Raw genomic sequence first — 18,038 nt, forward strand, 5'->3', positions numbered from 1 at the left:
AACTCAACATCTTTATGAACAAACGCAAGCACGTCTTCTTCACCACCACTTTCAGGAGTAACCATTGGCAACACTCCCACACACTTACCCTGCTCTGCCCCAATCTTCTCTTGTTCTGCAAAGGGGAGAAAAGAAAGAGAGAAGATAAATTACTGTTTACCAGGACTCACTGGTCAGTGGATTAACTGTCTAACGTTTACCAGGACTCTCTGGTCAGTGGGTTAACTGTCTACTGGACACCAGGACTCGCTTGTCAGTGGGTTAACTGTCTAACGGACACCAGGACTCGCTTGTCAGTGGGTTAACTGTCTACTGGACACCAGGACTCGCTTGTCAGTGGGTTAACTGTCTAACGGACACCAGGACTCGCTTGTCAGTAGGTTAACTGTCTAACGGACACCAGGACTCGCTTGTCAGTGGGTTAACTGTCTAACGGACACCAGGACTCGCTTGTCAGTGGGTTAACTGTCTAACGGACACCAGGACTCGCTTGTCAGTAGGTTAACTGTCTAACGGACACCAGGACTCGCTTGTCAGTGGGTTAACTGTCTAACGGACACCAGGACTTGCTTGTCAGTGGATTAACTGTCTAACGGACACCAGGACTCGCTTGTCAGTAGGTTAACTGTCTAACGGACACCAGGACTCGCTTGTCAGTGGGTTAACTGTCTAACGGACACCAGGACTTGCTTGTCAGTGGATTAACTGTCTAACGGACACCAGGACTCGCTTGTCAGTAGGTTAACTGTCTAACGGACACCAGGACTCGCTTGTCAGTGGGTTAACTGTCTAACGGACACCAGGACTTGCTTGTCAGTGGATTAACTGTCTAACGGACACCAGGACTCTCTGGTCAGTAGATTAACTGACAAACACCCATATCTTAGATTAATCTTATCCAGATTATGTCAGGGAACTTAATGTAAAGGCACCCTTAGGACACTGTGATCATAATATGATTGAATTCATCCTACAATTTGACTGGGAGAAGCACAAGTCATGTGTCTTAGCATCACAATAGAATACAGGAAATTTCCGAGCACGAGAGAGGAGCTTACCCAAGTGGAGTGTGATACTGGCAGAGATGACAGCAGAGCACAGGGGGCTGAAGTTTCTGGAAATAGTTCACAAGGTGCAGGATAGGTACGTCCACAGAAAAACATTCCCAAATGGCAGCCGTGGCTGCCAAGGGAAGTTAAGGACTGCATAAAAGCCAAGGCAAGGGACATAAGGCAGCAAGAGTGAGCGGGAAGTCGGATGGCTGAAAAGCTTTTAATATCCAACAAAAGGCAACTAAAGAAGCTATAAGAGGAGAAAAGATGAAGTACGAGGACTAGACAATAACATAAAGCAGGGTACTAAAATTTTTTTAGTTATATAAAGAGTTGATATTGGACCACTGGAAAATGATGCTGGTGAGGTAGTAATGGGGGACAAAGAAATGGCGGATAAACTTAATGGGTACTTTGCGTCACTCCTTACTGTGGAATCACTAGCAGTGTGCCAGAGGTCCTTGAGTGTCATTGGTGTTATAAAGGAAAAAGTGTTAGGCAAACTCCAAGGTCTTAAGGTGGATAAGTTATCTGGACCAGATGGACTACACCCCAGAGTCCTGATGGAAGTTGCTGAAGAGATAGCAGATGAATTGGCCATGACCTTTCAGGAATCACTTCATCCCGGCATGGTTCCTGAGGACTGGAAAATTGCAAATGTCACTCCACTCTTTAAGAAATGAGGAAGGCAAAAGAAAGGAAATTATAGGCTAGTTAGCCGAACCTCAGTGGTTGGGAGAGTGTTGGTCTATTATTAAGGATAAGATTTCAGGGTAACATTTTCCTGACTGAATCACAGAGGCAAACTCAACACCAAAGACCCGACCACTGTCTGACTTTCCTCTGCGACATCACCCTCTTCCCCCAATAGTATCCAAAGTGATACACCTGTTGAGGGGGATGGCCACAGGGGTACCCTTACCCCTTCCTAACCGTCACCCAGTTTCCGTGTCCTGCACCTTGGGTGTAATTACCTCTCTATACAGAAAGATAGAAAATAGGTGCAGGAGCAGGCCATTTGGCCCTTCGAGCCTGCACCGCCATTCAGTATGATCATGGCTGATCATCCAACTCAGAACCCTGTACCTGCTTTCTCTCCATACCCCCGATCCCTTTAGCCACAAGGGCCATATCTAACTTCCTCTTAAATATAGCCAATGAACCGGCCTCAACTGTTTCCTGTGGCAGAGAATTCCACAGATTCACCACTCTCTGTGTGAAGAAGTTTTTCCTCATCTCGGTCCTAAAAGGCTTCCCCTTTATCCTTAAACTGTGATAAAGTTCCACACTTCACCAACATCGGAAACAATCTTTCTACATCTAGCCTGTCCAATCCCTTTAGAATTTTATACGTTTCAATAAGATTCCCCCTCAATCTTCTAAATTCCAATGAGTATAAGCCTAGTTGATCCAGTCTTTCTTCATATGAAAGTCCTGCCATCCCAGGTGAACCTTCTTTGTACTCCCTCTATGGCAAGAATGTCTTTCCTCAGATTAGGGGACCAAAACTGCACACAATACTCCAGGTGCGGTCTCACCAAGGCCTTGTACAACAGCAGTAGAACCTCCCTGCTCCTGTACTCAAATCCTTTTGCTATGAATGCCAACATACCATTTGCCTTTTTCACCACCTGCTATACCTGCATGTCCACCTTCAATGACTGGTGTACAATGACACCCAGGTCTCCTTGCACCTCCCCTTTTCCTAATCTGCCACTGTTCAGATCTGTTCTCCTGTTCTTGCAACCAAAGAGGATAACCTCACATTTATCCACATTAAATTGCATCTGCCATGAATTTGCCCACTCACCTAACCTATCCAAGTCACCCTGCATCCTCTTAGCATCCTCCTCACAGCTAACACTGCCGCCCAGCTTTGTGTCATCCGCAAACTTAGAGATGCTGCATTTAATTCCCTCGTCTAAATCATTAATATATATTGCAAACAACTGGGGTCCCAGCACTGAGCCTTGCGGTACCCCACTAGTCACTGCCTGCCATTCTGAAAAGGTCCCGTTTACCCCCACTCTTTGCTTCCTGTCTGCCAACCAATTCTCTGTCCACATCAATACCATACCCTCAATACCGTGTGCTTTAAGTTTGCACGCTAATCTCCTGTGTGGGACCTTGTCAAAAGCCTTTTGAAAATCTAAATATACCACATCCACTGGCTCTCCCCATCCACTCTACTAGTTACATCTTCAAAAAATTCTATAAGATTCGTCAGACATGATTTTCCTTTCACAAATCCATGCTGACTTTGTCCGATGATATGCGTTATCTCTCATCTGTTCAGGCTCCCGAATGATCCAGAGTTCATCCAGTTCCAGCTACAACTCCTTAACGCGGTTTGTTAGAAGCTGCAGCCGGATAGACATCTCACAGTTGTAGTCGTCAGGGTCTCCCTGCCTTCCCACATCCTGGAAGAGGAGCAGTCCACTATTCTGCCTGGCATCTTTACCCAGCAGATAAAGAAAAGCCTTAAAAAAAACCACTCTGACTATCCAAACAACACACACAAAATGCTGGTGGAACACAGCAGGCCAAGCAGCATCTATTGGGAGAAGCACTGTCGGCATTTCGGGCCGAGACCCTTTGTCTCTGAAAGGATCTGATAGGAGAGATACCAAGATACTGAAAGGAGAGATAGTAAGAGATTTGAAAGTAGTGGGGGGAGGGGGAAATGCGAAATGATAGGAGAAGACCAGAGGGGGTGGAATGAAGCTAAGAGCTGGAAAGGTGATTGGCGAAAGTGATACAGAGCTGGAGAAGGGAAAGGATCATGGAACGGGAGGCCTCGGGAGAAAGGGGGAGGGGGGAGTACCAGAGGAAGATGGAGAACAGGCAGGGTGATGGGCAGAGAGAGAGAAAAACAACAAACAACTAAATATGTCAGGGATGTGGTAAGAAGGGGAGAAGGGGCATTAACAGAAGTTAGAGAAATCAATGTTCATGCCATCAGGTTGGAGGCTACCCAACCTGTTCCTCCAACCTGAGTGTGGCTTCATCTGGACAGACATATCAGAATGGGAATGGTACATGGAATTAAAATGTGTGGTCACTGGGAGATCCTGCTTTCTCTGGCGGACAGAGCGTAGGTGTTCAGTGAAACGGTCTCCCAGCCTGTGTCGGGTCTCACCAATATATAAAAGGACACACCGGGAGCACTGGATGCAGTATACCACACCAGCCGACCCACAGGTGAAGTGTCGCCTCACCTGGAAGGACTGTCTGGGGCCCTGAATGGTGGTGAGGGAGGCAGGTGTAGCACTTGTTCTGCTTACATTCCAGGCAGATGGGGTGACGGCAGATGTGCGGGAAATGGGAGAGAAGCGTTTGAGAGCAGAGTTGATGGTGGAAGAAGGGAAGCCCCTTTGTTTAAAAAAGGAAGACATCTCCTTCGTCCTGGAATGAAAAGCCTCATCCTGAGAGCAGATGCGGCGGAGACGGAGGAATTGGGAGAAGGGGATAGCCTTTTTGCAAGAGACAGGGTGGGAAGAAGAATAGTCCAGGTAGCTGTGAGAGTCTGTGGGCTTATTGTAGATATCAGTAGATAGGCCGTCTCCAGAGATGGAGACAGAAAGATCAAGAAAGGGGAGGGAGTTGTTGGAAATGGACCAGGTAAATTTGAGGGCAGGGTGAAAGTTGGAGGTGTGGGAAATGGGAGAGATGCGTTTGAGAGCAGAGTTGATGGTGGAAGAAGGGAAGCTGCGGGAAATGGGAGAGATGCGTTTGAGAGCAGAGTTAATGGTGGAAGAAGGGAAGCTGCGGGAAATGGGAGAGATGCGTTTGAGAGCAGAGTTGATGATGGAGGAAGGGAAGCTGCGGGAAATGGGAGAGATGAATACCATCTCCAGCCTCCAGGTCCAACGTACCCTCTGCCCGCCACCCCACTCGGGATAGGGTTCCCCTTGTCCTCACCTACCACCCCACCAGCCTCCAAGTCCAACATATAATTCTCCGTAACTTCCGCCACCTCCAACGGGATCCCACTACCAAGCACATCTTTCCCTCCCCGCCTCTTTCTGCTTTCCGCAGGGATCGGTCCCTTCGCGACTCCCTTGTCCACTCATCCCCCCCATCCCTTCCCACCGATCTCCCTCCCGGCACTTATCCTTGTAAACAGAACAAGTGCTACACCTGCCCTTACACTTCCTCCCTCACCACCATTCAGGGCCCCAGACAGTCCTTCCAGGTGAGGCGACACTTCACCTGTGAGTCGGCTGGTGTGGTATACTGTGTCCGGTGCTCCCGGTGTGGTCTTTTATATATTGGTGAGACCTGACGCAGACTGGGAGACCCTTTCGTGGAACACCTACGCTTGGTCCGCCAGAGAAAGCAGGATCTCCCAGTGGCCACACATTTTAATTCCACATCCCATTCCCATTCTGATATGTCTATCCACGGCCTCCTCTACTGTCAAGAAGAAGCCACACTCAGGTTGGAGGAACAACACTTTATGGGTAGCCTCCAACCTGATGGCATGAACATTGACTTCTCTAACTTCCGTTAATGCCCTTCCTCCCCCTTACCCCATCCCTGACAATATTTAGTTGTTTGTTTTTTTTCTCTCTCTCTGCCTATCACCCTGCCTGTTCTCTATCTCCCTCTGGTGCTCCCCCCCTCCCCCTTTCTCCCGAGGCCTCCCATCCCATGATCCTTTCCCTTCTCCAGCTCTGTATCACTTTCGCCAATCACCTTTCCAGCTCTCAGCTTCATCCCACCTCCTCCGGTCTTCTCCGATCATTTCGCATTTCCCCCTCCCCCCACTACTTTCAAATCTCTTACTATCTTTCCTTTCAGTTAGTCCTGACGAAGGGTCTCGGCCCGAAACGTCGAAATGCTTCTTCCTGTAGATGCTGCCTGGCCTGCTGTGTTCCACCAGCATTTTGTGTGTGTTGTTGTTTGAATTTCCAGCATCTGCAGATTTCCTGGTGTTTACTCTGACTATCCACTCAGACGATGGTCACTGCGCTTGCCTCTGCCTTCCTTTAATTTGCTCTTATTAATCAATCCCTCATGTCACTGGTTAAAGCTCTGTTATGCTGCTACGACCCACTCCTGCCTGTCATCCACGAGCAGTGGACCTTGCAGGACAGAAAGCCCCACTGCTTTACTGTTACTTACCGAGCTGGCTCTTCAATTCTTTGTACTCTGGAAGGGAAAGAAAGAAAACATACAAGGATTATATCACTTACTCGAGCTGCTAACATCTTCCACCAACAACCGCCAGCGCAAAGCCGTCAAAGATTCAGAACAGCCGCGTTTCAGGGGAAACGGCACCAGAGCAGAGTGAAATGTCAGATCCCAGTGTCTGGCCGAATTGACCCGATGTTCGGACATTGATTTCGGCGCCAGGCCAGGCTGACACAGGTTGGGGGCCCAAGGCGAGGATCAGGCCAGTTCAGCTCTGCACTCAACTATGGACATTTAGTCCTGAACACTACTTGCATGATAGTTTTTTTTTCTCTCTGAACACTGGGTGTTCAACAGTCTTTTTTTAAAATGTTTTTCGGGGTTTCTTTGTTTCATGCCTGCCTGTTAGGAGACAACTCTCAATGCTGTGTTGTGTACTTTGATAACAAACATACTTTGGATTTTAATAGAAAAGGGCCTAACTCGAGTGTGAAGTGATGCACTTTGGAAGGCTGAACCTGAGGGCAGGTTTCTTGGTGGTGTGGGGGACAGACGGATCGTCCCGAGATCGGTGTGCAAGTTATTCGGATGGTTAAGGTGGAGTACAGTGTGTTGACCTTCACTAGTCAGGGGACTGAGTTAAAGAGCCGCGAGGTAACGTTGCAGCTCTGTAAAACCCTGGTTAGACCAGACGGAATATCGCGCTCAGTTCTGGGAAGGACGTGGAAGCTTCAGAGAGGTGCCGAGGAGATTTCCCAGGATGCTGGCTGGATTACAAGGATAGGTTGAGAGAGCCAAGGCTTTTATCTTTGGAACGAAGGAGGATGAGGGGTGATTTGTTGGATGTGTGCCAGATGAGGAGGCCGCGACTATGTGGCCAGCCAGAGGCGTTTTCTCCACTGTGGCAATGGACAAAATGAGACAGGGGACGTCAGAAAATTTGTTTTCCTTCCCCCACAGAAAGTGGTGAGTGTGTAGAACAGCCGGCTGGGGTGGCAGTGGGGGCGGGAACAGCGCTGTGGAGGTGGGGACGGGAACGTCGCTGGGGGGGTGGCGGTGGGGACGGGAACGTCGCCGAGGGGGTGGCGGTGGGGACGGGAACTTCGCGGAGGTGGTGGCGGTGGGGACGGGAACGTTGCTGAGGGGGTGGCAGTGGGAACGGGAACGTCGCTGAGGGGGTGGCGCTGGGGACGGGAACGTTGCGGAGGTGGTGGCAGTGGGGTCGGGAACGTCGCTGAGGGGGTGGCGGTGGGGGCGGGAATGTCGCGGAGGTTGTGGTGGGGGGCGGGAACGTCGCTGGGGGGGGTGGGGGTGGGGACGGGAACGTCGCCGAGGGGGTGGCGGTGGGGACGGGAACATCGCCGAGGGGGGTGGCGGTGGGGACGGGAATGTCGCGGAGGTGGTGGTGGGGGGCGGGGAACGTCGCTGGGGGGGGGTGGGGGTGGGGACGGGAACGTCGCGGAGGTGGTGGTGGGGACGGGAATGTCGCGGAGGGGGGTGGCGGTGGGGACGGGAATGTCGCCGAGGGGGTGGCGGTGGGGACGGGAACGTCGCTGGGGTGGTGGCGGTGGGGACGGTAACTTCGCGGAGGTGGTGGCGGTGGGAACGGGAACGTCGCTGGGGGAGGTGGTGGCGGTGGGAACGGGAACGTCGCTGAGGGGGTGGGGGTGGGGGCGGGAACGTCGCCGAGGGGGTGGCGGTGGGGGCGGGAACGTCGCCGAGGGGGTGGCGGTGGGGGCGGGAACGTCGCCGAGGGGGTGGTGGTGGGGGCAGGAACGTCGCCGAGGGGGTGGCGGTGGGGACGGGAACGTCGCCGAGGGGGTGGTGGTGGGGACGGGAATGTCGCGGAGGGGGGTGGCGGTGGGGGCGGGAATGTCGCGGAGGTGGTGGTGGGGGCGGGAATGTCGCGGAGGTGGTGGTGGGGGCGGGAACGTCGCCGAGGGGGTGGCAGTGGGGACGGGAACGTCGCTGAGGGGGTGGCGGTGGGGGCGGGAATGTCGCGGAGGTGGTGGTGGGGGCGGGAACGTCGCTGGGGGGGTGGGGGTGGGGACGGGAACGTCGCGGAGGTGGTGGCGGTGGGGACGGGAATGTCGCGGAGGTGGTGGTGGGGACGGGAACGTCGCTGGGGGGGTGGGGGTGGGGATGGGAACGTCGCTGAGGGGGTGGGGGTGGGGACGGGAACGTCGCTGAGGGGGTGGTGGTGGGGGCAGGAACGTCGCCGAGGGGGTGGCGGTGGGGACGGGAATGTCGCGGAGGGGGTGGCGGTGGGAACGGGAACGTTGCGGAGGTGGTGGCGGTGGGGACGGGAACGTCGCCGAGGGGGTGGCGGTGGGGACGGGATCGTCGCTGGGGGGGTGGCAGTGGGGGCGGGAATGTCGCGGAGGTGGTGGTGGGGACGGGAACGTCGCCGAGGGGGTGGCGGTGGGGACGGGATCGTCGCTGGGGGGGTGGGGGTGGGGATGGGAACGTCGCCGAGGGGGTGGCGGTGGGGACGGGAACTTTGCTGAGGGGGGTGGCGGTGGGGACGGGAATGTCGCCAAGGGGGTGGCGGTGGGGACGGGAATGTCGCGGAGGTGGTGGTGGGGGCGGGAACGTCGCTGGGGGGGGGTGGGGGTGGGGACGGGAACGTCGCCGAGGGGGTGGCGGTGGGGGCGGGGAACGTCGCTGACGGGGTGGCAGTGGGAACGGAACGTCGCCGAGGGGGTGGCGGTGGGGACAGGAATGTCGCGGAGGGGGTGGCGGTGGGGACGGGAACGTCGCCGAGGGGGTGGCGGTGGGGACGGGAACGTCGCTGAGGGGGTGGTGGTGGGGGCAGGAACGTCGCCGAGGGGGTGGCGGTGGGAACGGGAACGTCGCCGAGGGGGGTGGCGGTGGGGACGGGAACGTCGCCGAGGGGGTGGCAGTGGGGACGGGAACGTCGCCGAGGGGGTGGCGGTGGGGACGGGAATGTCTCGGAGGGGGTGGCGGTGGGGACGGGAACGTCGCCGAGGGGGGTGGCGGTGGGGGCGGGAACGTCGCTGACGGGGTGGCAGTGGGAATGGGAACGTCGCCGAGGGGGTGGCGGTGGGGACGGGAATGTCGCGGAGGGGGGTGGCGGTGGGGACGGGAATGTCGCGGAGGGGGGTGGCGGTGGGGACGGGAATGTCGCGGAGGTGGTGGTGGTGGGGACGGGAACGTTGCGGAGGGGGTGGCGGTGGGAACGGGAACGTCGCTGAGGGGGTGGCGGTGGGGACGGGGACATCGCCAAGGGGGTGGTGGTGGGGGCGGGGAACGTCGCTGGGGGGGGTGGCGGTGGGGGCGGGAATGTCGCGGAGGTGGTGGTGGGGGCGGGGAACGTCGCTGGGGGGGGTGGGGACGGGAACGTCGCTGGGGAGGTGGGGGTGGGGATGGGAACGTCGCCGAGGGGGTGGTGGGGGGCGGGAACGTCGCTGGGGAGGTGGGGGTGGGGATGGGAATGTTGCGGAGGGGGTGGCGGTGGGGACGGGAACGTCGCAGAGGTGGTGGTGGGGGCAGGAACGTCGCTGACGGGGGTGGCGGTGGGGACGGGAACATCGCTGAGGTGGTGGGGGTGGGGACGGGAACATCGCTGAGCGGGTGGGGTGGGGGTGGGGACGGGAATATTGCTGAGATTTGGGAATGGAAGAACAATGGAGGGCTTCATGGAAGGGAAGAGTTAGTTGGAACTTGGAGTAGTTCAAAATGTCAGCAGAACATTGCGGGCCGAAGGGCCTGACTGTTCAACAAAAACTTTGTTTTATATCACACTGAGGAACAATTACTGTGACTTACCGACAGAAGTGGGCCGCAAAAACAATTCTGGAAGAGAGGAGGAATGTTCCTGGTTAGTAACAACTCATTTGGACCCCTCCCCACTGGCCACCCCTTCACAAACAACCATTCCCAAGCCCAGATGCAAAGCCAAGCCGTTCAGGAACATCCACGGTGTGTCCAGGCAGAATCGCCGGGTGACCAAAGCTCGTATCACACTGACAGGCCGATCATCACCTGACATTCCTGTTGCTATTGTACAGATTCGCACTCTGTGTACGGCACCACTCACCTCCTGTCAGGAGCACAGAAAGCACTTATGTCACTGCGACTTGAGGACCTGAGTTACAGGGAAAGGTTGAATAGGTCTGGACTTTATTCCCTGGAGCGTAGGAGAATGGGGGGAGATTAGACAGAGGTATACAAAATTCGGAGTGGTATGGATAAAGTAAATGCAAGCAGGCTTTTTCCACTGAGGGTGCAAGGTGAACTGTTTAAGGGAAGCTGAGGGGGAGCCTCTTCAGTGAGAGTGTGGATCGAGGAGAAGTCTGGATGGGGACACGGATGGAAGGATCACAAAACAGGCTGGCACAGACCAGATGGGAAAGGCCATCCTGCCGTCGGTGCTGTCCTGCTCTATCACTCCGCCAAATTTTCCAATGACTCAGAATATGGAAGTGTTATCGATGGCAGGTTACAGGGCAGATCGTGATCAGTTAGCGAAGTGAGCTGAGAAGTTTCGAACGTTTCAGTAGAGGTGGTGCATTTTAAAAAGTGAAACCAACACAATACAGACTATGGATGGTCAGGACGAGGGAATAGAGGGAGCTCGGAATACCGGTGGGACAGACTATGGATGGTCAGGACAAGGGAACAGAGGGAGCTCGGAATACCGGTGGGACAGACTATGGACGGACAGGACGAGGGAACAGAGGGAGCTCGGAATACCGGTGGGACAGACTATGGACGGTCAGGACGAGGAAACAGAGGGAGCTCGGAATACCGGTGGGACAGACTATGGACGGTCAGGACGAGGGAACAGAGGGAGCTCGGAATACCGGTGGGACAGACTATGGATGGTCAGGACGAGGGAACAGAGGGAGCTCGGATTACCGGTGGGACGGACTATGGATGGTCAGGACGAGGGAACAGAGGGAGCTCGGAACACCGGTGGGACAGACTATGGACGGACAGGACGAGGGAACAGAGGGAGCTCGGAATACCGGTGGGACAGACTATGGATGGTCGGGACGAGGGAACAGAGGGAGCTCGGATTACCGGTGGGACGGACTATGGATGGTCAGGACGAGGGAACAGAGGGAGCTCGGAACACCGGTGGGACAGACTATGGATGGTCAGGACGAGGGAACAGAGGGTGCTCGGAATACCGGTGGGACAGACTATGGACGGTCAGGACGAGGGAACAGAGGGAGCTCGGAATACCGGTGGGACAGACTATGGACGGTCAGGACAAGGGAACAGAGGGAGCTCGGAATACCGGTGGGACAGACTATGGATGGTCAGGACGAGGGAACAGAGGGAGCACGGAATACCGGTGGGACAGACTATGGACGGTCAGGACGAGGGAACAGAGGGAGCTCGGAACACCGGTGGGACAGACTATGGACGGTCAGGATGAGGGAACAGAGGGAGCTCGGAATACCGGTGGGACAGACTATGGACGGTCGGGACGAGGGAACAGAGGGGGCTCGGAATACCGGTGGGACAGACTATGGACGGTCAGGACGAGGGAACAGAGGGAGCTCGGAATACCGGTGGGACAGACTATGGACGGTCGGTACGAGGGAACAGATGGAGCTCGGAATACCGGTGGGACAGACCATGGACGGTCGGTACGAGGGAACAGATGGAGCTCGGAATACCGGTGGGACAGACCATGGACGGTCAGGACGAGGGAACAGAGGGAGCTCGGAATACCGGTGGGACAGACCATGGATGGTCAGGACGAGGGAACAGAGGGAGCTCGGAATACCGGTGGGACAGACTATGGATGGTCAGGACGAGGGAACAGAGGGAGCTCGGAATACCGGTGGGACAGACTATGGATGGTCGGGACGAGGGAACAGAGGGAGCTCGGAACACCGGTGGGGCGGACTATGGATGGTCAGGACGAGGGAACAGAGGGAGCTCGGAACACCGGTGGGACAGACTATGGACGGTCAGGACGAGGGAACAGAGGGTGCTCGGAATACCGGTGGGACAGACTATGGACGGTCAGGACGAGGGAACAGAGGGAGCTCGGAATACCGGTGGGACAGACTATGGACGGTCAGGACAAGGGAACAGAGGGAGCTCGGAATACCGGTGGGACAGACTATGGACGGTCAGGACGAGGGAACAGAGGGAGCACGGAATACCGGTGGGACAGACTATGGACGGTCAGGACGAGGGAACAGAGGGAGCTCGGAACACCGGTGGGACAGACTATGGACGGTCAGGAGGAGGGAACAGAGGGAGCTCGGAATACCGGTGGGACAGACTATGGACGGTCGGGACGAGGGAACAGAGGGGGCTCGGAATACCGGTGGGACAGACTATGGACGGTCGGGACAAGGGAACAGAGGGAGCTCGGAATACCGGTGGGACAGACTATGGACGGTCAGGACGAGGGAACAGAGGGAGCTCGGAATACCGGTGGGACAGACTATGGACGGTCGGGACGAGGGAACAGATGGAGCTCGGAATACCGGTGGGACAGACTATGGACGGTCGGGACGAGGGAACAGAGGGAGCTCGGAATACCGGTGGGACAGACTATGGACGGTCGGGACGAGGGAACAGAGGGAGCTCGGAATACCGGTGGGACAGACTATGGACGGTCGGGACGAGGGAACAGATGGAGCTCGGAATACCGGTGGGACAGACCATGGACGGTCGGGACGAGGGAACAGAGGGAGCTCGGAATACCGGTGGGACAGACCATGGACGGTCAGGACGAGGGAACAGAGGGAGCTCGGAATACCGGTGGGACAGACTATGGATGGTCAGGACGAGGGAACAGAGGGAGCTCGGAATACCGGTGGGACAGACTATGGACGGTCAGGACGAGGGAACAGAGGAGCTCGGAATACCGGTGGGACAGACTATGGAGGGTCAGGACGAGGGAACAGAGGGAGCTCGGAATACCGGTGGGACAGACTATGGACGGTCAGGACGAGGGAACAGAGGGAGCTCGGAATACCGGTGGGACAGACTATGGACGGTCAGGACGAGGGAACAGAGGGAGCTCGGAATACTGGTGGGACAGACTATGGATGGTCAGGATGAGGGAACAGAGGGAGCTCGGAATACCGGTGGGACAGACTATGGATGGTCAGGATGAGGGAACAGAGGGAGCTCGGAATACCGGTGGGACAGACTATGGATGGTCAGGATGAGGGAACAGAGGGAGCTCGGAATACCGGTGGGACAGACTATGGATGGTCAGGATGAGGGAACAGAGGGAGCTCGGAATACCGGTGGGACAGACTATGGATGGTCAGGATGAGGGAACAGAGGGAGCTCGGAATACCGGTGGGACAGACTATGGATGGTCAGGACGAGGGAACAGAGGGAGCTCGGAATACCGGTGGGACAGACTATGGATGGTCAGGACTAGGGAACAGAGGGAGCTCGGAATACCAGTGGGACAGACTATGGACGGTCGGGACGAGGGAACAGAGGGAGCTCGGAATACCAGTGGTTATAAGAATGATGTGGTTAAACTGCAAAGAGCCCAGGAAAGATTTATATGGATGCTGCCAGGACTGGAGGGACTGCAATACAGTGGGAGATTGTTTCCCTACGTTCTCTATACTGCACAGAGCAGCTCTTTATTCCTTGCAACGCAGAAGAGTGAGAGGCTTCCTGATAGAAATGTTTAAAAAGATGAGAGATGGAAGGAAACTGCCTTTTCCCCAGGTTAGGGGAGTTGGTTTAGGGTGAGAAGGGGAGATTCAAAAGGGACCTGAGGGGTAACTTTTTCCTGCAGACGATACTGAGATGGTTGGGGTATGGAATGAGCTGCTGGATGAAGTGGTTGAGGTCGGTACAGACGCACTTGGATAGGTACATGGAGGGATACTGGGACTGCTGGGTGGGCACCATGGTCTGTATGGACTGGGGATAGGCCGAGTGTCCACCAGGACCTCGTGCTTTCCCGGCATAACTGATGAATAAACTCTTCTCGGGCTTCCAGCCAAGCAAAGGAATCGATTACGAACAACGTTTCGATGACAAACTCTGCTATCTTCATCGGGGATGATGCCTGGGCAAGTCCAGTCTGCTGGTATTTATACCCCTGTATTCCGTCCCTCCTGATTGGTTAGTCCTCATCCAATCAGGTTTCTGCTCTCCCAACTCATTTCAATCAAATTCCAGTTCCTACTCAGAGTGGGAGTCAGGTCTGGCATTTGCAGGATTCCCTGTGGATGCAGAGCAGGATGCCAGCAGCAAGGAGCACAGCAGGTCTATCCGTTTGGGTTAACCAGAGAAACTGGTGGTGGCAGAACACTGCATTTGCAATGGCCAAGGATTGACAACTGCGACACAAAACTACAGTGCTGCGCCAGAGTGGCTTTTGGCATGGCCTGGTAAAGGAGGCCATTGAAATAATCCAGACTGGGAGCCCGAGAAGACCCTACTCAGCCTGTGACCATGTCGTTCTTCACGATGACTCTAAAAGTCCAGGAGGAAATGTTGTCCACCCCGGCCACAGAGAGAACTGGAAATCTAACTCCGAAATTTTAGGAGGGATGGGGTCCAAAGACATCTTGCTTAGATGAGCTTGGTCAGCACAGGCGAGTCAGGCCTGTAATATGTGGTGAGGTCCCCCACGAACACACACCTTTCATCAGCTGGTCTCGGTGACGTTTTCTCATCCAGAAGATGACAAATGCACAAATAACAGCCAAGAGGACCAAGAGGATGAACAGGAAACCCCACAGCCAGCCCGACGTCCTGGGGAAGAAGGCATCTGCAGGGAAGAGAGCAGAGGAGAGGCCAGTCAGTGATCAGTCCCACCACAATCCAGTGCACCCTCGTGCCTCACTAGTTATCACAGAGAAAGGAGAATGTCTGAGACAGCAGGTGGGGGGTGGGGATTGGGGAGTGTCAGGAGGACTTCAGATGGGGTGTGATATCAGGATGGCGCACATTCCACATCATCCCTTATCTTCAACAATGAGCCAAACAGGCTGAAAGCAAAACAGCAGCTCTTCAAGAGCATACAGCATAATACCTACAGCATACCAGTAAAGATGTGAACCAGGGCATTTTCCACACTGTGATAAAGTTCCAAAAAACAAATCATCGTGGCAAGAACAGTCGGCAAAGGTAGATAAGTTCTCAATCAGTAAGGGGCTCAAAGGTAAAAAAACAGGGAAAAACAGGAGAATGGGATTGTGATGGAAAATAGAGGTAGTTAGGGGTGGGCATGTTACATTGGCACTGGAAGCGTTACAACACTTGCAGGTTGCCCCCAGCACACCATTGGATTGTGTTGGTTATTGACACCAACAATGCATTTCCATAAGACCATAGATATAGGAGCAGAATTAGGGCATCTGGCTCATCGAGTCTGCTCCGCCATTCAATCATGGCTGATCCCTTTTTTTCTATCTCCTCCTCAATCAGTTCTTGGCCAGTCCCCGGCCTTCTCCCCATAACCTTTGATGCCATGTCCAATGAAGAACCTATCAATCTCTGCCTTAAATACACCCAACAACCTGGCCTCCAAAGCCGCCTGTGGCAAGAAATTCCACAAATTCACCACCCTTTGGCTAAAGGAATTTCTCTGCATCTCTGTTTTGAAAGGGCACCCCTCTATCCTGAGGCTGTGTCCTATTGTCCTAGACTCTCTCACCTTGGGAAACATCCTTTCCACATCTACTCTGAATGGACCTCTCAACATTTGAAAGGATTCAATGAGATCCTAACACCCCCCCCCCCCCCACATCCTCCTGAATTACAGCAAGTACAGACCCAGAGCCATCAAACATTCCTCGTATAATAACCCTTTCATTCCTGGAATCATCCTTGTGAACCTCCTCTGGACCCTCTTCAATGCCAACACATCTTTTCTAAGATGAGGGGCCCAAAACCATTCACAATACTCAAGGTGAGGCCTCACCAGTGCCTTATAAAGCCTCAGCATCACATCCCTGCTCTTGTATTCTAGACCTCTTGAAATGAATGCTAACGTGGCATTTGCCTTTGTCACCACCAACTCAACCTGCAAGTTAACCTTTAGAGTGTTCTGCACAAAACTCCCAGGTCCCTCTGCATCTCAGATTCCTGGATTTTCTCCCTGTTTAGAAAATAGTCTGCACATTTATTTCTTCCACCAAAGTGCATGGCCATGCATTTTCCAACATTGTACTTCACTTGCACTTTCTTGCCCATTCGCAAATCTGTCCAAGTCCTGCAGCCTACCTGTTTCCTCAGCACTACCTGTTTCCTCCATCAATCTTCGTATCATCTGCAAATTTGGCAACATCTATGCCATTATCGAAATCGTTTCTATACAGCAGAAAAAGAAATGGTCCCAACACTGACCCCTGTGGAACACCACTAGTCACTGGCAACCAACCAGAAAAGGATCCTTTTATTCCCACTCACTGCTCCTACCAATTAGCCAATGCTCGAACCATGTTACTAACTTTCCTGTAATACCGTGGGCTCTTAACTTGGGAAGCAGCCTCATGTGTGACACTTTGCCAAATGCCTTCTGAAAGTTCAAATATAAAACATCCACTGCATCTCCTTTATCTATCTGACTTGTAATCTCCTCAAAGAATTCTAACAGGTTCGTCAGGCAGGAAACCATGCTGACTTTGTCCTATTTTGTTCTGTGTCACCAAGTACTTCATCACCTCATCCTCAACAGTTGACTCCAACATCTTCCCAATCACTGAGGTCAGACGAACTGGCCTATAATTTCCTTTCTGCTGCCTTCCTCCTTTCTGAAAGAATGGAGTAACAGTTGCAACTTTCCAGTCATCTGGCACCATGCCACAGTCCAATGATTTTTGAAAAATCATTTCTAAAGCTGCCAGAATCTGCAACGTTACCTCTTTCAGAACCCAAGGGTGCAGTTCATCATGTCCGGGTGACTTACATACCGTTAGATCTTTCAGCTTTTGAGCACCTTCTCTCTTGTAATAGTGATTGCACCCACTTCTCTTCCTTCACACTCTACAACATCAGGCACACTGTTGGTGTCTTCCACAGTGAAGACTGATGCAAAATAGTCATTTAGTTTAACTGCCATCTCCTTGTCCACCATTATTATTTCTCCTGCCTCATTTTCTAGTGGTCCTATATCCACTCTCATTTCTCTTTTATTTTTAAACATACTTGGAAAATACTTTTACTATCTAAAAGCAATCCGGGAAATTATAGGCCGGTAAGTTTGACATCAGTAGTAGGTAAATTATTGGTAAGAGTACTAAGAGATAGGATCTACAAGTATTTGGATAGAGAGGGACTTATTAGGGAGATTCAACATGGCTTTGTGGTAGGTCATGTTTTTCGAGATGGTTACCAGGAAAGTGGATGAAGGGAAGGCAGTGGATGTTGTACACATGGACTTCAGTAAGGCCTTTGACAAGGTCCCGCATGGGAGGTTAGTTAGGAAGATTCAGTCGCTAGGTATACATGGATTAGACATTGGCTCAATGGGAGAAGCCAGAGAGTGGTAGTGGAGGATTGCTATGAGTGGAGGCCTGTGACTAGTGGTGTGCCACAGGGATCAGTGCTGGGTCCATTGTTGTTTGTCATCTATAACAATGATCTGGATGATAATGTGGTAAATTGGATCAGCAAATTTGCTGATGATACAAAGATTGGAGGTGTAGTGGACAGTAAGGAAGGTTTTCAAAGCTTGCAGAGGGATCTGGACCAGCTGGAAAAATGGGCTGAAAAATGGCAGATGGAGTTTAATACAAACAAGTGTGAGGTATTGCACTTTGGAAGGACAAACCAAGGTAGAACATACAAGGTAAATGGTAGGGCACTGAGGAGTGCAGTAGAACAGAGGGATCTAGGAGTAGATACATAATTCCCTAAAAGTGGCATCACAAG

At 53.5% G+C, this 18,038-nt stretch overlaps 1 protein-coding gene across 1 annotated transcript in view; it reads right to left on the reverse strand.

The window, feature by feature from the left end:
* Positions 1 to 18,038, reverse strand: part of LOC132385427 (butyrophilin subfamily 2 member A1-like) — a 51,614-nt gene that overhangs the window by 14,638 nt on the left and 18,938 nt on the right. The window contains exons 5-8 of the mRNA XM_059957488.1: positions 14,803 to 14,931; positions 9,978 to 10,004; positions 6,180 to 6,206; positions 89 to 115 (exon numbers count right to left, since the gene is read on the reverse strand). Of these exons, the coding sequence (XP_059813471.1) occupies positions 89 to 115; positions 6,180 to 6,206; positions 9,978 to 10,004; positions 14,803 to 14,931 (210 nt within the window). The remainder of the gene's footprint in view (positions 1 to 88; positions 116 to 6,179; positions 6,207 to 9,977; positions 10,005 to 14,802; positions 14,932 to 18,038) is intronic.

This window comes from Hypanus sabinus, assembly GCF_030144855.1.
Source record: "Hypanus sabinus isolate sHypSab1 chromosome 5 unlocalized genomic scaffold, sHypSab1.hap1 SUPER_5_unloc_1, whole genome shotgun sequence".
Classification (NCBI taxonomy): Eukaryota; Metazoa; Chordata; class Chondrichthyes; order Myliobatiformes; family Dasyatidae; genus Hypanus; species Hypanus sabinus.